This window comes from Camelus dromedarius, chromosome 19 (assembly GCF_036321535.1).
Source record: "Camelus dromedarius isolate mCamDro1 chromosome 19, mCamDro1.pat, whole genome shotgun sequence".
NCBI lineage: Eukaryota > Metazoa > Chordata > Mammalia > Artiodactyla > Camelidae > Camelus > Camelus dromedarius.
Window position 1 is genome coordinate 30,746,475 of NC_087454.1, and position 21,695 is coordinate 30,768,169.

The window sequence follows — 21,695 nt, forward strand, 5'->3', positions numbered from 1 at the left end:
TTACCACAGATCCTCCAACTTGCATCTGTATACACCTCAAGTCATTCTAAAGAGAACCAAGAAAGAAGAACTGAGAGTAACAACCTCCCCAGATCATATATATTATATATAAGTATATAAAATTTAAAAGCATATGTACATTTTATATGCATGTAAAATAAAAAATATACATGTATGTGTATATGTTATCTATATAGACATATATAATAAATAATACATAGTCTTATTAAGAAATCTTTAAGGTAAGGGGTAGAATTTCCACAAGTGGAAAATACCAATTACAAAAAGCTTTCTATCTCAGCCATCAACAATGGCCCTTTCTCCAAACTCCTGGACCACTTAACTGAAGAGCCCGGTCTTGAATGATCAGCTCTGCTCCAGTATTTGCTGTTATTCTCTCCTCTGAGCACCTGTGAGCTCCTTCAGGGTGGAAACCACGCTCCTGCTGGTGTCCCCCAAGCCTGCGCTAGAGGCTTGGCAAACGTTTGTGAATGTTTGTCAGGTTAAGTTGTGTTGAACTTGGAGACCTGCTTCCTAGCACTGCCATTGGAGGCAAGTCGTTCACCTTCTCGGGGCCAGAGTTTCTATGCATGTAAAACAAGCAAGTTGGATCAGATGACATCCGTGAGCATCTCTAGATCTAAAAATCCCTGAATCTGTTTCTCAGCCTCAAGGTCTTCCCTACCAGAGGGGGGATGAAGTCTTGATTCAGCTCTGGGTGCAGACATACCAGCGGTTTTCTCTCCTCTCTCCCTCAGTGCTCCTCCCTGCGACGTGTGACTCGGGCCAGGTAAACGGCCATGTGATATGTTCAGAGAATGTTCAGATGTTCTTTCACGTTCTAACCCCTGAGACATGGTAACTGAATTTCACAACAATAATAATAATTCCTTGTATTTGTTTAGTATCGTATACTCTATAAAACACTGTCTCGTTTAGTTTATCTGTTGATACTCACAACTGCCTGGCACAGTAGGAAGAGTACATATTATTTATCACAGATATGGAAATCGGGGCTCAGAGAAATTAATTTGCCTAAAGGCACCCAGTAGTTCTGCTAGTCTGAACTCAGCCTGAGGGTTCTTTCCACTGTACTTACCCTCTGAGCTTAGGCATCGCAGCCAGGAAGTAAATCTATTAACGGGGGCGGGGTGGGGTACCACCCCTCAACCTCTTTTTGCACAGGCATCAGCAAATGTTGTTAGTGTCTTATGTATTTCAGTCCCAGGGCCAGTATAATGCCAGTAAATTAATCCAGTATTTCCCACAGTGTATTTCATGAAGCCTGGCAAGAGCTCCCTGAAAAACCAGAAAACCTTAGTCAAATAACTGGGAAATACTCCGCGCAGACCCTCTCTTCGAGCTTGGCAGTACATATTTGCAAATGAAAGGGCTGAGAAGTTCTGCAGTAAAGAGCCCTATCTAAACACTAGTCAATTTAAGAATTCAAAAACTATGCTTGGAACCCTTGTGCATGAAATATTATTGACAGGTTTGAGTGCCCAGAGCCATCTGAGATCCAGCTGAAACAACAGCAGAGAGGCGTGAAAAGGAATAATTTCACATGAATAAAGAAAATGAGACAGGGTCACCGATGCATGAGGGATTGAGACAAACTTCTGGAGGAGAGAAGGCAGCTTGGAGCACATTGAGTCATGAAAGAGGACAGAGATAATTATAGCGCAGAGTAAACCCCAGGGGGGCTGCACTAGAAGTGGGGGCCATGTTTCCTGCCGGGACCCCAGAGAAGCTGTGAGCCTGAACTTGGCCAAATCTGCAATGGGTCACGTGGGGCTCAAGGGGAGTGACTCCCCGGAAGTCTCGCTCAGAGCAGCTGTCCCAGCTGGAAGTGGCATTTACCTCCAAGCTCTAAGTGGAAGGTTCTTCTCCACAGGAAGTGCCCTGAGGAGCTGGGGAGAGCGCATGCTCCCTTCCTGGCATTTGGAGATCCACTCCCTTCCTGCTCACCCTGAAGTAAGGACGGTTGATTTGGCCTCCTCTGTCTCTCTTCCCTGGTAGGGCAGCAGGAAGCTTTGAAAAGGGAACAAGTGGAGAACAAAACCTGGGTTATTAGGAATTAAGAATGCTGCTATCAAAAGTGATAAAAATAATGGAAGAGCTGGAAAACAAAGAAAATCTTTCAAATATAGAAAAAAAAAAACAAGAGAAAGAGAGAAGATGAGAGAAGTAACAAGAAGCAGAGGAAAACCTAGAAGAACAACACCCAATTAATACAAGTCACAGAGAAAACAGGGGGCAGGGCCCCGCCCGACACCCCATACACTCAGCACGACCATTGTGAGTCAGACCCCAAACAGGCAAAGTCCTCGCCTTGGGAGCTGGGCAACACCCTAGCAGGGCAGGGAGACTACAGCAGAGACCTGCAAGGCAGGGGTATAAAGCCAACAGGGGATGTGGGAAGAGCAGAAGGGCTCGGCCTGGGTGGTGAGGAGGGGATATTCGAGCAGAGATGCTGAATGAAGGGAGGGATCGAGCCTCAGTCAGTCAATATCTGCTGAATGAAGGAAAAGAATGAAAGTATGTGGCTGGCGTGTGCTAGGGCACTGGGGAAGGCAGGCCTCACTGTTCTCATGTATAAGAGCAGTTCCACTAGCTAATCTCCTCAGAGGCCTGGCATCACTAGAAAGCAGCCTTCAACCTCACCCAGGAGACCCACTTTAATTGTTGAGGTCGGCACCAGTGACTTCAGGGAACACATCACGTCTGCTGCTGTCTTAGGAAACACGAGGCAATGCTTTATCACAGTCTGGGCTGCTTCTCTCAGCAAATTATTTCCCCAGCGGTCCTGGGAGCTGAGGTTTTTATACTGGGGCTATTTTTAGTTGCCCGCAGTGCCTGATGGGACTATTGCCTCAGGAGGGGCTGATGAGGACTTCACCCGGGGCAGAGGCATTCCATTCTGGAATCTTGCCCTGAAGAGCTATCTAATGAGAGCTGAGGATTTACAGCCTCCCATAACTGGATACCTTCATGAAATGCAAGATCAGGTAGATGTTCTGTGTACCCAGCAGTCAGCAAGAAACCATGCAAAGTTATTTTGGTCAGTGAATCTACAGTTCCCATTCAAAACCCTTTGCTGAGATCAAGGGCACTGTTTCACTTTGGGATTGATTGATGCTTGGAAAGTCTCAGTTGAGGGCAGGTCCAGGGAAGATGCCTCCTCTTCCACATTAATTTTCCCAAGGGCATCTCAGGTTCTGTGTCCCAAACCATGTGTTCTTACTTACTGGTCAAACAAGGCACGGACTGGCATTCAGGAAAGAATCTTGGAAGGTCTGTTGGGTGATTCTGAACCAGGTATTTGATCTGCCTCCTTCTCTGCCCCCAAAACTGAATAAGGGCAAGACTGGCTGTAAAACCCACCACTGCCAAAATCATCTTCCCAAAGCATAATTCTGACCTTGCAACTTGCTAATTTAAAATCCTCAGATACTCCCTGCTGCAGATGAAATGCCCTCTAAAAGTCTTATCTGTCAATCCATGCATTCTGTAATCCAGGGCAAACCCAAGGTGTAATTGTGTTTCTCCCATGCCTCCACCTTCAGCTTCCTTATGCTCCATCCAAACAGTATCATGGAATCCTCCCTATAAAGGTATTTTCAACCTCCATGTCTGTTATGACTGAATGTATCCTCCCAAAATTCATATGTTGAAGTCCTAAGTCCCATTGTAGCTGTATTTAGAGATGAGGCCACTAAGGAAGTAATTAAGGTTAAATGAAGTCATAAAGGTGGGGTCCTGATCTGATAGGATTAGTGTCCTTATATGAAGAGACACCAGAGAGCTCTCTCTCCTCCCTGTGATGGCACAGTGAGAAGGTTGCCAACCCAAGAAGAGAGCTATTGCCAGATCTACCATGCTTGCACCTTGATCTTAGATTTCTAGCCCCAAGAATGGTGAGAACATAAATGTCTGTTGTTAAGCCTCCCAGTCTGTGGTGTTCTGTTACACAGCCTGAGCTGACTGATACAATATCCATGCACATGCACTACTTCTTCACAGAGTGTCCCTTTTGCTATTTCCGTTGGACTAAATCCTTCTAAGAAATGTTTTCTTTTCTGTGAAGTTGTCACTGATCTTCTTATCCAGTAATAATATCTTCCTTGTCTAAATTCCCAAATAATATTGTCAGTACTTTTCTTTCGAAAATGTTCACTTTTTGACTTAGGAATAGTTACTTGTAAATATGAAATCTTTCCTAGTGAGCTGAAGGTCCTTGAAGGCAGGGACTGTGTCTCATTCATCTTTGTGGCTCCTACAGTACCTAACACAGCATCTTTGACGTGTTAAAATTGATAGCTGTCCTTTATTGAGTGCCTGCTCTGTGCATGTGTGAAATGCTTTCCATATCTAGTTGGAATCCTCACAATCAGCTTACAAGGAAGATACTGTTATCCTCATTTTAAAAGTGGTGAAACTTACTGTATAATTCTGCTATATGAAGTATCTAACTCATACAGGGGGGTTAAAATTCATAGGAAATATAAATGCCATGATGAGGTCACAATAAGAAGCAAACAGGAGCCAGATTAGAAGGCGAGGCTTGGAAATTCTATTCCTCCCTCATGTCATGCTGCAAAACCCCTGAGACCTTGGGCAAACCAGAGTCACCCCATCATCACATCCTAGTCCACATGCCCTCCAGCATCTTTAAAGGGCACAGCTCAGCCACTCCTGGGAATGGGAACATGTCAGGCCAATCATAATCCAGGTTGAATTCAATGTTGACTTTCCTTGCCAGAGGTGCTGTGTCCTGAGTTGTAAGGACAGTGAAATGCTCCCCAAGTTTCCTCTGCATTTCCCAGAGTAACTTTCCCTTAGGAGAAGCAAGGAGATGATAGACTGTTCTCATTAAATCCACGATGGGAGGGACTGTGCCTGACTTGTTCACAGCTGGATCCCAGCATCTGGCACGAAGCCAGGCACAGAGGGGACATTCATTAAATGTGTTGAAATGAATGGAATTGAATTATGTCACCCTGTAGGAGCCAGTGGGAGTTAAGCATCACTGGCCTGTTTTACAAAAAGAAGTCAGTTTAATTCAGGTGCCATGGACCAACTAGGAGACGGCATGCACTATTCAAGATGCGGGCTGGGCATCCAAGGATAAACAAGGCCCAGTTTTTGTCCTCACGGAGTTTGGAGTCTGGTAGGGAAGAACACTGACACTGACACAGTCTTCCTAAACCAAATAGTTTCTCGTATATTTTAGGTATGACCCTGGGAAACACATTCAGACCCAACCTCAAATTTGGTGATTAGGTGGCTCCAACCCAGGGCTCTGATGACATGAGTTTTTTGATAAGAAAAACTGAGGCATTCACCAGGACAATTCTGTGGGTTGGTTTTACCTAAATAAGGTATATTTATTTATTACAAAAATTAAAACTCAGGGAAACCAAATGGACTGAATGATGAAAGTATCAAGTAAATACAAATTATTGAGGCTGCTATTAAAAGAAGAGATGTTCAATGTACTTATGAGTGAAAACACATAAGCCCTGAGAAAAAGAGACTGGAGTGGGGGTGGGCGCGCTAACGGTTACAGGACGCTCCTTTCATACGTAAGACTTGTAGCTGTACGGACTTGTTTCATCCTCATCATAATCCAGTGAAAGTTTAAATAAATTGCCCAAGACTGCACAGCTAATAAGAGACAGGACCAGGATGAGACTCACATAGTCTCTAGCACCAGGCTGTCTACTGTAAGCCACGATGCTGAAGCCACGCGACAGAGCGCGGAGAAGGATGACATGATTGCTGAGCCTTGGCGTCTCGTCCTTGGTCCCATCTGCCACTCCTGTGCCTACATTTTCTTCAGAGTTTAAGGTCTGCTTCTTCCATGAAGCCCTCTCTGATAAGTCCAGTCCTCTTCCAACTCCGAACACCTTCAGTACTTATTTGATACCGTGCTTCCTGTGTCCTGGCAACTGATTCTTCCTCAACTCTTGTATTAACGTCTCAATGCTTCACGGTGGGTGTTAATCCTTCCTCCTGAAGGAATCCAGCCGGTCAGAGCCTCACAGAAAAGGCCCCCATCTTACACTGCTTTTCTCTCTCTCCCAGTGTCTGCACACCAAGTGCAGTGCACAGGCTCAATAAAAACTCATCAGCCTGTTTATTGGAGATGGATTAAAGGGACACACTCGAAGGAGCAGGCAATCGACCTGAGCTCATTCTTCTAGCAATAAAATGTTTATTGTGGAATAAGAAATCCCCACACTCACCAGGGAATTGCTCAATCTTCACTCCCATACTTTCTGAATAAGCAGTTCCCTCCCTCCACCCCAGATAACCCTCCCGGCTTTAACACGGCAAGTTGTTTTGACTGAGGAGAAGGACCCTGCTCTCTGTATCTGGGTTCCAGGCTTGATGCTCCATTCGGCCCAAGTGACTGGTGGGGCAGCATCTTCAATCCTCACGGTCACTGCAGCTTTATACACAGACAGACCCTCAACGGGCCTGAGCGTGGCCAATGGGTATTGACAGCTTTCCTGAGATTCCCAAGGGCTGGTTTTGAGTTGCAGAGCTTTGCCTAAACAGTTAGCACTTTAAACTGATTGATTATTATGAACTTGTAGCACAGATACTATGTTTTGATCTGAATCATGTTCACTGGTGATTTCTTTATTTTGTGGGCATGACCGATCTTCCACATCAGTAAGCCCAATCACTCAACCTCTTATTTTCAGACAAGAGACTAAAGACCCAGAGAGGGGCCTCTGACCACATAGCTGGCTGGTCTTCATGCCACGGCTGAGGCCAGGTCACCCTACAGGAGCACAGTCCTGTAGGACCTTCTATGATGCTAGAAATGTTCTGAAGCTGCACTTTCCAATACAATAACCAGCAGCCACATATGACTGTTGGGCACTTGAAATGCAGATAGCATGAATAAGAAACTGAATTTTCAATATTTTTTTCACTTAATTTAAATTTAAATAGCCACATGGGGCTAATACCTAGAGTTTGGGGTTTTTAAAATATAACTTTAGAGCTTTTTATAGACTGGACTATTAAATTTTTAATGAATTCTTCTCTTATTTATTTTTTCATTTTAGTGCTATTTATTTATTTATTTATTGAAATACAGTCAGTTTACAATCTTGTGTTGATTTCTGGTGTACAGCACAGTGATTCAGTTACATATATATGTATATATTCCTCTTCATATTCTTTTAATGCCTAGTGTTTTGAAAAGCACAGTTCTAGAAGAACCAAGCCAGTTTATAGAGGGTTGCTATTGTAAATATAAAAAGACTATCCACCAATTTCTTTCCTTCCTTGCCACTGCAGGAGAACAGAACAAAAATATTTATGTAGAGGGGGAAAAGAATTCAGTTGTGTTCCAACTAACAGAAGGCCTTCATGTCAGTTACTCATTACCACCCTACGTATTTATTGTGCAATTGTTATCACTGAAACCTCAGAACACTAGTGGTTTCCCAAACAATGCAGTCTCTTGTTTGTTTCGGCTGTTGCCATGTTACTGTTGTGCACCAAGCCCTGGCAATGATGGACGGCTGACAGCTCCTGATAGGCCTGGCACTCTTGCAAACCCACAGGCTCAGGAAAGGATGCGGAAGGCTCTGCTTATAAAGCATAAAAATGGGGTATGGCTTAAAGCCCAGGTTTCTAATCTTTGTCCTCACAAGATCACACAAAACACTTGATTTCAGAGCTGAAATTCATCTCATATTTTTAAGGGCGTGTCATCTGGGAAGCAGAGCTGCCAGTCACTGCATTTTCCTATGTAGACAATACACTTTATACACAAATCCATTCTGGACACTTTGGGCCTGGGTATTGGAAGGTAGCTTAAAAATAGGATTCCCTTTTTCATAGCAGTAAGGTCCACTTTTCCAAGGGAACTCATGGAACCGCTAGATGCTTGAACGGTAAGAGGTCGAAAGATGAGACAATACCATTGCATTTTGACTTATGTTGGTGAATGATTAGCCGGGACATCTGTTTTCCTGTTGCCTCATTACTCAGAACTTAGGGTACAAAATAAAGACTTTGCAAAAGACAACATAGTCTTCAAAGAAAATGGAAAGGAGGCAGGTCAGCAAGCAACCTTTGCCTGAAGGTCAAAACATTAGGGATGGCGTCTCCCACAATATCACTTCAATGTAATCATCACTGGACTTCAGTCCAGTATAGCTTTATGACTGTATTCCAAACTGCAACTCAGACTCGACTTCAAAGGGCCACCATTTGGGGAAAAAAAGAGAAGCAACTCAAGAGAAATGGGGATCTTAGAGTTAATTCTGAAAACCTCTACTTCTGGTCAGGATGGAGTCTTTAGGCAGCTAGAATTCACAGATCTAAATACCAGAAAGGATGGAGCTATAGAAGGATACAATCCATATTTTGCACCCTGTGGAAAATTAACCCAAAATGGATCATAGAACTAAATATAAAACCTAAAGCTGAAAAAGTTCTGGAAGAAAATATAGGAGAAATCTATGTGACCTTGGGTTAAACATTTCTTAGATAAAAACACAAAAAACACGAATCCTAGAAGAAAAAAATTGGCAAATGGACTTCACCAAAATCAAAACCTTTGGTTTTCAAAAGACACACGTAAAGTCAAGCCACTTTGTAAACTATCTGCAGAATACTTGTCTGATAAGGAAATTGTATCTTGACTATGTAAGGAACTCTTAAAATTCAGTAATACAGCAATGCTAAAATAATAATGAGCAAAATATTTGAATAGATACTTCATCAAAGAAGAGCTAATGATGGCTAGTAAGTACATGAAAAGACGCTTAACATCCTTAGTGGTTAGAAAAATGTAAATTAAAGCTGCAGTGAAAAACTGTACATTTATCAATACACCAAAAACTTAAAAGATTGACAATACCAAGTGCAGAAGAAGCAACTAGAAATCTCATTTAAATTCTGACAGCCACTTTGAAAATAATTTGAAATTTTTTAAAATAAGGTTAAACATTCACTTACCACGTGACCCAATAATTCCACCCCCAGGTATTCGCCCAAGAGAAATAAAAACGTAATCAACACAAAAGCTTACATGTGAATGTTTATAGCCACTTTATTAATAACAGCCCAAAACTGGGAAAGAGCCCAAGTGTCCATCAACCGCTGAATGCACGACCAAATTGCGGTAGTTTCACACAATGGAATACGACTCAGTAGTAAAAAGAAACCTCCTGCTGATGTACGTACCCGCATGGATGAATTCAAATGCTTTATGCTAAGTGAAAGAAACCACACACCAGAGGTTACACAGAGCTTACTTCTATTTATATGATACTTCTGAAAAGGCAAAACTACAGTGATAGAAAGAAGTGTGGTTTCCGGGATTCGGAGGTGGGTGGGAGGTGAAGGGCCAAGAGGGAACTTTCTGAGGTGACAGAAACGTTCCGTATCACAATTGTGATGGCTGTTACACAACTGTACACGTTTGTTCAAAACTCACTGACGTGTACAATTAAAATTGCTGAGTTTAGTGTATGGAAATGATGCCCCAACAAAACTGACTTCCAAAAAAAGGAGCTACAGGATAGGCTGTGTAGTAGAATACCACCTGTATTAAATAAAAGGGAAAAAAAGGTCATCTCAAGTACACAGACATACAAACATATGTATATTTGCACAAACATACTTGTATTTGTAACATGTCTCAGGAAGCAAATACGTGACATTTTTAGAATCAATCACCATTAGAAAATGGTGACGAATTCCTTGAAAAAATGGAAACGGGACATCTGATGGGGCTCGGTAGGGGAGACACTATCTTTTGCACCTTTCAAATTTTGAACCGTGCAAATGGTAAACCTATTCAAAAAGGGACCAGAGTCAACCGGGCTTCGAAACCTGCTGCTATTCAACATGACCTGAGTCAAAATCTTGTTTCTGAGTGAAAACCTCTTTTTCTTTATGACTCACTATCTCCATTTCCCCTCATTTACCAAGTCACAGGGCTGCAATATACAGTTCAGAGAGCCTGTGATAATATACATTTAAGCTGAGAGAAAGGCGGTCCCCTGGGAGGAAGATGATTTTTTACCACAGGGGACAGTGAAGCTTCCGCACTCGAAAGGTTAGAACCAACAGGGGCTCTTGGGCGCCACTCCTACAACTGTTTACTTTAAAGTTAAGACATTTAAGGCTCAGAGAAGGCAAATGACTTCCCCAACATGGCATGATTAGTCGGTGTCAGAATCCAGATGGGGACCTACCTCTGAAGTCCTATTACAGACAGAATTTCAGTAAAGCAGGTGACTTTAACACAGAATGAGATTTAAAGAAAACATTCAGTATATATGACTGTCCCCTTCTCTTTTTCCCCCAAATCAGCTGACTTCTCACCATGACTGGCCGTCCACCCATCCCTTCCTCAAAGTCAAATATCAGGGGTGCAGGGACACGTGAGCTCTTTGCTTGAATGCTGACCTCATTTCCCAGAATACACTTAATAAGCATTTCCTTCAAAAAAGAACTTCACGATTCTTCCCATAACCAGCTCAGTTTAATTCAACTTGACAAGTACTTGTGAGCCTCGACTATGGGCCAACCTCCACACGAATGGCGGGAGTACAAACGTAATAGGGAAAAACAAATCTGACTCCATATTGGATCTGTCCCTTTGGCTCTAACCCTGTGCTGTTTCCAGGGCTTCTTCGTGCTGGTTCTGCCCTTTCTGTAAAACAATGTTGCCTAGACCCTGCAATACACAGGACAGCCCATTCTCAAGGTTCTGTCCCTCAAGGATGTAACAGTTTTCCATTCATATAGAGATAAAAAGTTGCAGAACAGAGAATAACACTTGTCTTGTTGGAGGTTTGCAGGAACATTGTCACCTGACCTACGTGGACAGCTGCAAAGACAAACAGTTCCGACACCACGATGTTTGCAACAACCAACCACACCGTCTCCCCTTTTTAGTATAAAAGGAACCTTAACTCTGACTTGAGGAAAATGGTTCTCTAGGGTGTTAGTCCCCCGTCTTCTCAATCTGCTGGCTTTCCAAATAAAATGGTTATTCCTCGCCCTAAACCTCGTCTCCTGATCTATTGGCCTGTCGTGTGGCAAGCAGAATGAGTTTAGACTCTCTAACACAAACAGAGGTGAGTAAGACGGGGCTAGAGAACACACTCCCTCTGGGCGTTCAGTCTAGTGAGGACTAGGGGTTTGTAATACTAGGTGACAAGTGCTAAGACGGAGGTACGCACTGAGGGAGTATCACCCAGGACCACCTGGAGGTTCAGAGATGGCATCCCAGAAAATATGAGGCCAGAGAGGTGAGGAGCTGCTCAGAAAACAGAGGGGAGATGTTATAGGCGAGGAATTAGTGTGGGCAAGGCCAGATGAGACAGAACAGCATCTGACTTCCGGGGAGCCCAGCACTCCTGGGGCGTAGTGAGTGAGCAGGGTGTGGTGGGAGACAGGACCAGAGAGGCTGTTAGGTGATCAGTCTCAGGACAGAGGCCAGGTATGAGATGTGCAACGGTGGACTTGATCGTGTCGGCAATGGGCAAGGCTCAAAGCAGAGGCACTAAGTATCTGATTTGCAATTTTGTTCCAAGGTCAGTCTTCCCTCCATCAGGTAGGTGAAGGCTACCTGAGGGCTCAACATTCATGGAGCCTGGGACCACGAGCCCAGCACCCCACAGGACACCGCGTCGCGGAGCTCAGCAAGACATCATCCCTGCCCTCGAGGGGCTGGCAGTCTGCTGGTTATCCTTCAAAACATGGGAGTCAGGATTCTGATTGGCAGCCTCATCCCAGTCAATTGATGTTCTTTCTCCCCGTGTTGACACTACTCACCTTCTCCTGGTCACTGTGTTTGCTTTGGTTTCTATGTCTATTGACAGAACAGTGTTTGGTCAATTATGTTCGATGCAGAAACACAAAGGCAGGCCCAGGAACGGGGACACGTTGACTTAGCTCTGGCGACTCTGTTTCCACAGGCTGTTCCTTCCACTGCTCTACACCAGCTGCCCTGAGAATCCTTAAGTCCTTTGGCTCGAACATCCCTTCTGAGCGCAGTAAATGAAATTAGTTCGGACAGTTGGTGACACTGCCACCAAGGGGGTGGGACGAGTTGTGGGTAAATCGTCATTAAGTTTGCAGTCCCTTAGGGGGAAAAACGTTCGAAATGTCCCTTGGAAAACAGGTGACTCTAATTTGGGGTGTTTATTTCAGAATATCGCACCGCCTTCCTTTTCAGAGCTGACATAATCCCCCCATGATGAGTCAGGTCAAGCATCCTTATTACTGTTTGGGGAGGGTCTCTTCCCATGGTTTCTCGAGATGCTAAAAGGCACAGAGCAAGCGGCTGACTCCACGGAAAGGAAGGGAGAAGCTGAGCGGCTCTGAGTCCCTCTCCCTGCTCCCATACGGAGACATAAGGGGTGAGAACCCAGGAAAAGCAGCAGGATGCATCACAGAGACAGACAGCACTGAAGGATCCTCCTGAGATCATCTTCCACCCAAAAAGATTTGCAAAGAGTTTTAGAATGAGTCTCCTATAGCATGTTCACGAACGTCCAGCTCCCCAGGCCAGGAATGCCAATATGGAGAAAAGTGTCCCGGATGGGGTGGCAGGGTTGGGGCTTGGTCAAAGCCCTGGCTTTGCTACTAATTTGCAGTCAACCTTGGGCAAGTTTCTTAACTATCTAGTTTCCAATCTTTCTGTCGTAGCGCTGGGCTTCGACATCTTTGAATGATGACATTGATTCACAGAGCAAACTAGTTCACATGGGCACCTAGAAATGGATTTTGAATAAAATTGGGACTTGACTGTGTTCCCAGCACCCTAATTAAGTAGACATTATAACAAGAACAGAAATCTTTGTTCAAACCTGCCCATTGTTCCGCTGTAATATGCTTCATTGGTTCCATGAAAGGACAGACAATTGGGTATATGCAACAGGCTCTGACTCGCACTTTGTTACAAACGTTTCCAGGGATTTATTTGACATGTCCTTATTACTGACATCGGGACATCCTAGGGGTCGTGAACAGGAAGCCCCTTGCAGGGCTCCAGCTATTTCTAGACATCTAAATGTAGAACTTTTGTGTAGTCCATCCAGGCTAAGCAGACCACACAAATACTTTTTTTTTTAAATTGTGAACTATACTAAAACAACATCAATCAAAAAACGTTGTGCTAAACCCACATTATCCTTCCTCCCCACCAAATACAAAGTAACTAGGTACACATATAGATAATAATGTATGCATCAAGGTCACACTGGCTAGCTTCTTCCAGAAATTTGTCTGTATGAAGTCAAGGATCTAAATACTCAGACATATCCAGACAGTCAGTTGAATGAATAAATAAGTGAAAAAAAGATAGTCATTATACAAAATGTATTTACATTTTGGATAAAAATTAGGTTAAATTAATAGAAATAATGCTTAATATTTTTTATTCTAATTACAGTATTCTAGCACCCCATGGATTATGTTGGATACTCTATTTTGGAGACCATGACCCCTAGAACAGCATTAGGTTTCTGTGATACAGCAATAATAACAATTTCTACTAACAATTCTGTGACTTTCCATTATACTGAACCAAATTATAGGGAGTTACTCTTTTAGAAAAAAGTACTCCAGGCTATGAGTCTAAAAAGATCCACCAGGGCTCTTTTGTTGCCTGACTTCAGAAGGACACCATTTACATTTTCTGTGAATGGTGCCCCCTAATTTTACTCAGTGCACAACCTGTGCAACTCTGCATGGAGACCCTGTGAGCCCCGTATCGGAGGCAGACTCTGAGGATGCTTTTCAATGAACATGTCTCACGTGAGCTGAGGGTGAAAAGGAATGTTGGTCTCCTGTTGGCCCTTCCAATCACACCCAAATCTGGAGATCCTAATCACTATCAAGCAGTCACCTGGAGTGGATACTAGATGGTGCCAGACTCATAACACTGAGAAAGAGCTGGAGCCACGTACCCTGGTCAAAGCCTGTAAGAGCTGGAAGGGACTGCATTTCAGACAGGAGGAAACTGGGATCCAGGCACATTTCATAGTAAATTATTGACCAAGCTGTGTCAGACATTCCTGACCAGCGGTCCTTCCACAATGTTACACCGTCACGTTAAGATCAGCTAACGGAACATCTGTAATGTCTACTAACTCTAAGGCACAGTGCTTAAAATAAAAGTGATTACTTTATGGATGGTTCAAATTCATCACAATAAATAATAATAATTTAGGCTCCTACATATTGGGCATTTACTATATGTCAGGTGCCCTATTAAGCAATTCACATGGAGTCTCTTATTTAATCTTTGTAACCACACCGGGAGGAACGTATCATTATGACATCTGTTGTACCAATGAGGAAACTGCTAAACAGTTTAACAGGAATTAAGTTGTTAAGCCAGGCTTCAAACCACACAACCTGACTTCAAACCTGCTCTACAACCTATGGATATATACTGCCTTCCATAATGAGGGATGTCAACAATGTGCAGGACAGAGGGTGTTCATCTGTGCCATTTCTCTTTGCAGCAGTCATCATCAGAATACTTTCTTTCCTCTGCATTAAATAAAACACCAGAATGCTTTCCTCTCCCATTTCCACTTCTGTCTCTTCTTTTCTCCATCAGCCTCTCTGTCCCCCTCCCCTCTCTCTCGTACACACACACAAACACAACTAGGAAAATGTCTACAGGTCCTTCAATTTTAGCAGAAAGCAGCAAGACAGTTCTCATAATCCTATCAGCAACTTCTGAACCGACAACCCCTCTTGGTTGCCTTGTAGTGTGGATTGCAGCTCTTACGAGAGACCTTTCCTTCACTGGATCTCAGGCAATGCTCAAGAAGCAAGGATTTCATTCCTCTTATTATCTTCAAGAATTGTATTTATCTGTCTTCCCCACAGGACCGTTGGACTTAAGCTGTTTGTATCTTATATCTAGTACCTGGCATTGGTACATTGTAAAAGTAGGAAGGAAGAAGGAAGGATGGAAGGAGGAAGGAGGGAGGGAGGGAGGAAGAGAGGGGTCTATGAATGACCGTATGAGCACATTTTCTCGATCATATGTTCCCAGGGAAGAGGTCCACAGGGGAAATGGAAAGAACATGTCCATTCACCCAGCAGCACCCCTTTCTCTGTACTACACACCAGACCCACCGGCAAAACCTCTGGGCTCCCTCTTCCCAACAATCCCAACCCCACTTCGCACCACCACTGCTGTCAGCATCGTCCAATCCACCATCCTCCCTTGCCTAGTTTTTCAGTTGCCTCCCACCTGTTCTGCTGGCCTCGACCCTTTCTCTGCTACAGTCTTGTTACCCAAAAGGCAGCCAGAATGTTCCTTCCAAAGCCCCAGATGACTCCCCCCATCACTCAGAGTTCAAGTGGAAGCTCTTTCCAAGGCTCATCAGGCCGAGCCCAGAGCTGCGCCCACCTCACTCTCTCTACCACCCCTCAGTCGGCATAATTACACCAGCAAGGATGTAAACTTAAAGAGCGAAATAGATTCCATATTTGTTTTAGGGAACCACGGGTCTTAAGTGACTCAGGGACCACACGTGACGGTCAGGTAGCTGTTCCTGCGGCTGGCACCAGCTGGAGACGCCAACCCTTCTATTTCCTCCTGCTCCGGTTTGGTTCAATACCAGCGGCAGCTGAATTTCTTACAAAAGCAACACTTTGCCAAATACACACGTAATGGTTTGATGTGCCCACAATGCTGATGATGAATCTTGTCTGCTGCAGGAAGTTGCAGGGACACCTCTGCTCTGGGGAAAAGATATACCTAGTCCTCACTTTAAAAAGCGGCGGGGGGGGAGGGGGCTTGGGGGGTTGTGGTTTGAGGTTTGAGAAACTAACACAATGGCCATATGGATACAAAGGCTGGAAGGCTGCTTGAATGCACTTGTCTGAACATCAGCTCCTCCATGCCGCCTCTCCTGCTCCTTCGTGCCCGCTTGGGCACTCCAGAACCCCCACAGCACTCCGCTCGCTCCTCCATTTCACCAAAGTTCACAACTTGCAAGTCTGTCTCCTGCACCACATTGTTTATTGAGAGCAAGGGCCCTGCCTTACACACCCAGCTCCCTTCAGATGCTCAACACAATCCCAGGCAAGGCTTGCCTGGTACCCAATTATGAACCAAACACTCTGCTGGGTGCCCTTGAGAAGGACCTTGTAGTAGAATAAAGGAGACGCAAAACAACCAGGGAAAAACACAAAGTAGAAAATAATTATGTATTAAATTAGCAACTAAAGTGCATTTCATTCATTAGAGGAGTTAACTGGAAACCAGAAAGGGAAGAAATGAGTGTGGACAGGGGTTTTTATAGGTTCCTAGAGTAATCATATTTATTAGCAAGAAGTGTCAGTATTTACTAAAATGTTGTCTTCACAGTAAAAAAAAAAATGTAAATATGAATTTCAGGGGTTGTTGGGGAAAATGCTCTGCCATCTTGATTCATAAAGATGATTCGTTTAGCCCAGAAATGCTTTTTATGTTTTTTGGGGTGGGGGGGAGGTAATTAGATTTATTTCTTTATCTACAGAGGTACTGGGGATTAAACTCAGGACTTCGTGCATGCTAAGCACGCACTTTACCACTGAGCTATACCCTCCCCCTGCTTTTTATGTTTCGATAGTATTTACGACCATAATCTTTAGAATACCAATCTAATATAAAGATCACCGAAGTTCTTTGTCTAAATAATCATATGTGTTAAACATTAACACTGGCAATAAGTGTCTTACTACTAGTGAAATCACGTTACCTTATCAGATATGTTAGTTATATTGGTGCCAAAGGACAAGCTGAGTGACAGAAGTAGCATTTATTGACCAGATATACGGAGGACTCTCTGTGAACTTAGAGATGCTCAGAAGGAAACTCTGGTGCCAAACTGCCGATTTGACCCTCTCTCACAACCCTTGGTTTCATTTTTCAAAATCATGTTGACGAAGGAAATTTAACCAGACAGGAAAACGTACTTAACGACTGACTGTCACCAAGGAGAGGATGTGAGCACCCATTTCTGCACACTCATAAGTGAACTCTTACAAAACGCTTTGCCCGTGGTGTGTAAACGCCAACGCCGAGACTCGCACTTCAAATGCACTCTCCACTGCCTGTCATTCTGAGCCGTCCCGGGGGAACCGTGGGGCGACTCGTCCCACCAGCCCTACTCCTGAATGTGTACTGAGACCCAACAAGGTCCATGGTACCATGCATCTGAGTGAATCCACTCACTCAGAGCAAAATAAAACCCCAGTCTCACCCTCTGCGTGTGCGGCTGTGCCTGTCAGAGGTAGCCCTTACCTTCACGAAGAGGTTAATCTTGGGGCTCGTGGAAGCTGATTTGTTTTCTTCCGCATCAGCAGCAGAAGAGCTGGTCAGGGAATCCCCGCTGGTGGAGAAGGCTCTGCTCCGCTGGATGGTGTAGCTTGAGGGAGAAGGCAGGTCTTCCTCCAACCTACCTCCGTTCTCCTGGGGCTCCTCTGGGTCAGACTCCTGCTCCTGGATTGGTGAGTATAACTCTTCCACTGAGATGCCCCTGTCCTCCTGGGGCTCACCTGGTTCAAGATCCTGGACCTCAGGACGGACATCATCAGGCAGAAGGTATTCTCCTGTTTCTGGTTGCAAAGAGGCCAAGCTATCCTTCTCCTCCACAACTGCAAGAGCTGACACCAAGTCATATTCATGGGTTTCCAGCTCATTGACATATAAATTGTCTTCTGACCTCAAATCTTCAAGGACGTCATCATATAGGGCGCCTCCATGCTCTGCTGGCTGCTCTGAATCCTCATACACCCCATCCTTCTGGACGGTGTCATAGATGGTGCTGTAGTCTTCGTCATTCATGTTGATGGACCCGACAGATCCTTTGGCAGGCAGACCTCGGCAGACTGAGATGGGTACAGGGACAGGGAATGTGGCACCGCCTCGCCGAGGAGTCAGCGGGCTTGTGAAACGCGGCAGCTAGCCACAGCTATCAATGACAGGTCTCTAACAATCATTGACCGGAGTCTTTAATCAGCAAACCACAAGTCCACTGGACATAAGATAAAGCTTACACAGTCAGTTAACCCCTTCAGTCCCAAGGATATTTTCAAGCAGACTCTGTGGTTTTCCTCCTTGGCAGTAACTCCAAGATTCTTTGGATCAACGAGAGGTTGGACTGAATTATCTTCCCAGCATACGTAGAAATTCTGAACAATGAGCCATTTGTCGCTAAATCGAGCTCCTCCCTTCAGTTGCCTCCAAATGTTGACAACATTCAAGGAGTCCCTGCAATTCAGTGGAGAACAGTTCTTCCCAGCTGTAATTCATCTGTTAATGGCTGAATTCTTCACACAGAACAAAATGTCTGCGTATCGATACCCCATGATAAATGAGCTAGACATGCTCTAGGTCGGTGATGAACGTCGTTTACACTTCTTATCTGGGGCCACCACTCGGTAATGAAATGGCAGAAGGAAAAGAAGATAAATGCTCTGGTCTATGGTCACATCCATACCGATCGCCCGACCTGAGGGACTCAAAGATTTATGGCTTTGAGGTTTTGGTTTTGGTTTTTGTTTTGCTCTTAACCCTGTGTGATCATCACCGTCCAGTCATCTTCACTAAGACTCTCTCATGTACAGGATACTGAATTGAGCACTCAGCGCTTGAGTTAGAAGACACATTCTCTGTCCTCCACGGGCCTCTACAGCAAAGAACCCTACGCACAAGTTGCCTCCTTGATGTCACCTACAGATGCCGTGACTACACGGGCTCTTTGTGTGTTAACCGGGTACTCTGTCCTCATAATTCCTGCTTCCCTCACCACACCACGCACATCGTTCTCTCTGAAGTGACACCGCAGGTGGACTGTTAAAGGACTCTAATGTCTAGAAATCATGTGAAAATTGAGAAGCAATGCAACTCTGGTTGACAGGTCTCACAGCGTTTGATGAGCATCTTACTCACAGAAGCTCCTAGGTACTCCTGCCTCCAGTGTTGCATCCAGGACTTCTGGAGCAAGGCAGAGCAGTATTTCTAGAATTCTAGCTTTGGGGATCACTTAAAGAATAGACGAAGGGAGAGGCCAGGGACAGGCTTTAAAGGCTACTGATGCTAACCCTTTATTTTACTGAAAAGTGAGACATGTATTAGGCATTGAATTTAAGCATTCTTATATAAGACCAGTAAAGTCTTTCTCAGAGAGTAAACTTAAATACTAGCTGGTGTGATTTGTCAGTTTAGAAGAGTCAAAGCAATTTTTCTTTATTCTCGAGCCAAATGACATTTTAAAAGGCAAAGGATTTTGTCGCAATAAGTAATTGGCCCAACCAACCGGACAATCAAATGGGAAACTCTCTTATTGTTCTCGCCTCTGTGTGCTTCCCAGGTTGTGACACCGTGACTCCGCTGTTAACACAGGGTGAGCTGCCAGGGCAGGGTTCACGGAATACTTTGCAAGGGATCTCAAGATTGCCTCTGTCTTTCCTTTAAATTTCCCTATCTGCAGATAACGTACTCCATTTATCTACACACATTTAAATTTTGTTTTGATTTTGATTTCCACTTGGGTGCAGAGTGGGCAGATGTGAGGAGCAGAGAAGAGAAGTTATGAAATTGTGGGGGGGAAAAAAACCTTGAGATTTGTTGAAGCATTTCTTGTTTACAAAGTCTATGAAGATGAAGGAGGGATGTTTCAGCCACATGGTGGTGGGGGGAACTCTGGTGCCAAACAGACCTGGGTGCAAATGCTGACTCTGCCACTTACCTTTTCTGAGGCTTGGTTTCCTTACTTGTAAAAATGGAAGTAACATCTTCCTCCAAGTGTTGGTGGAAAGGTTAAATGACAAAAATATGTGTGAAACCTCAGAGTCCGGCAGATGAGAGCAGCTTGTTCAGCGTTAGTTTCCAATCCTCCTACCCCTAAGCTGCACTGGTTTGAGAGCTCAGAATGAAGAGATTCTGGAGGGAAGAAATAAATGTTAAGTAATGTAAGTAATAACGGCATGTTAGTATGTTAATGGAGCTTAGCTCCACTGTGGATGGCATTTATCATTATGCATTTTTGAAGCTGCTCTCTTTCCCAATACCTACTGTAAGTCATGACCATTACATTTTGCATTGTGCCATCATTGCAACCTTCAAACACATGTACAGACGTTTTGCATGCTTTGCCCAAGAATGCAGTAAGCCATGTATCATGAACTCCGTTTTACAGATGTGAAAGCCATGGCTCAGGCTGCTTTCCTGGTGAGTAGTTATAACACTAAGATTAGGGCTCAGTTTCCCTAATAGCTGACACTGCTGTGATCATTAAAAGAAAAAGTTTAAAATGTATGCTCTGCAAAAGCAGCTCTGTAGAGTCAGGGAAAATATCAGACGTCTAGAACTGAACCGGAATGATAGACCAGGCAATACAAATAAACATGTTTTTACCAAAGGCAAACAGTGTGCAAGAAGAATCAGGTACAAAAACACCCTGAGGATGTGAAGGAGTGTTTTCTTTCATGCAAAGTCCACCAGGGGGCACTGTTACTCACACTCAGCTCCAATCCCGCCCCACCTTTTGAGCTGTTTCTTCTTCCAGGCTAAAACGCTATGTAACTGTTGCAGTTTACAGATTCCCCAGCCTGATGGCTTTTCCCCATTTCCCAATTATTTTGCCGTAAGAATAAGGTGCCTCAAATTCCAAACATACTTTTAAAATGTTTTATCTAGATGTGTCACGTTAGAGCTCAATCCCCCAACCCCTTTTTAAAATTCCTTACAGTTCACTTAACGAGTATTAAATTTTAAAATAAAGGAGAAAGGAGCTCGTGAGGAACACTTGATCCTCACAACAGCTCTATAGGGCAGTTCGTTTTTCTGTTTTACACCTGAGGAGACAACTTCAGAGAAAGTAATTTGTCCAAGATCAGGCAGACAGAGTAAACAGAGAAGCCAAATCCAAATTCTTTTCACTATCCCTTAGTAACTAACAGTAACTAAACTTCCTAGGGGAGAGAGTAAATTCAAATGATGTCTTCCTAGACTTGGCAGGCAAACGAAGACAAGTGGGATCGCATCTTTAGAGAACACCAATCACAAAAGTCCTTTGCGGCCCTTTAAAAGTATTTCTCTCTTAAACGATTCCTCTCCTAGAGTCAATCTACAAATTCATTTTGGATGTGTTTTGCTCCGACCCTGGTTCATTTTATTACATAAAACTCTACCGCAAGTCTTAGCTTGTAACGTTCAAACCAAACAGAAAATAAGCAGTCATATCTATCTAAATTCTGTATTCTCTCCCCCCTCCCCAAATCCAAACGGTTCCATTTTGTGTATGTGTATACACATGTGTCTACATATACATAAAATTAGATTTGTACTCAATTTCCATACCAACATTGTGGGGCACTTTTGGTGTCCTGGGTCTTGAGGTTTGCGGTTTCTTTATTATCATTCAAGAAACTCCACTGTCACTGCTAATAATCATGGCACGTAGTGTCTGTCCCATTAGTTCTAAGTCCTGAAGTCTCAAACTGAAGGCTAAGACGTCCCCTTGAATGAATGAGCATTTCTGTGTATGTGTACACACACACACACACTGTTGTATGCGTACAGTATACAAGATTGGGGATCATGAGGTCACTGTGGTTTTCATCTTTCTTATTTATTTAGATGGTCACTCTAGTCCAAAAACTGCTCTCTCTCTCTCCCTCTTTCTCTCTCT

General features: G+C 44.0%; 1 protein-coding gene across 3 annotated transcripts in view; it reads right to left on the reverse strand.

The window, feature by feature from the left end:
- CLIC5 (chloride intracellular channel 5) overlaps positions 1-21,695 on the reverse strand; it is a 152,270-nt gene that overhangs the window by 113,974 nt on the left and 16,601 nt on the right. Inside the window, exons 3-4 of one of the 3 annotated variants that reach the window (XM_064476552.1) lie at positions 19,752-19,945; positions 17,303-18,512 (exon numbers count right to left, since the gene is read on the reverse strand). In XM_064476552.1, the coding sequence (XP_064332622.1) occupies positions 17,303-17,845 (543 nt within the window). In that variant the 5' untranslated portion in view covers positions 17,846-18,512; positions 19,752-19,945. Of the gene's footprint in view, positions 1-17,302; positions 19,946-21,695 lie in introns of all 3 variants that reach the window. The other 2 variants (XM_031434599.2, XM_064476553.1) reach the window with 2 other exon arrangements.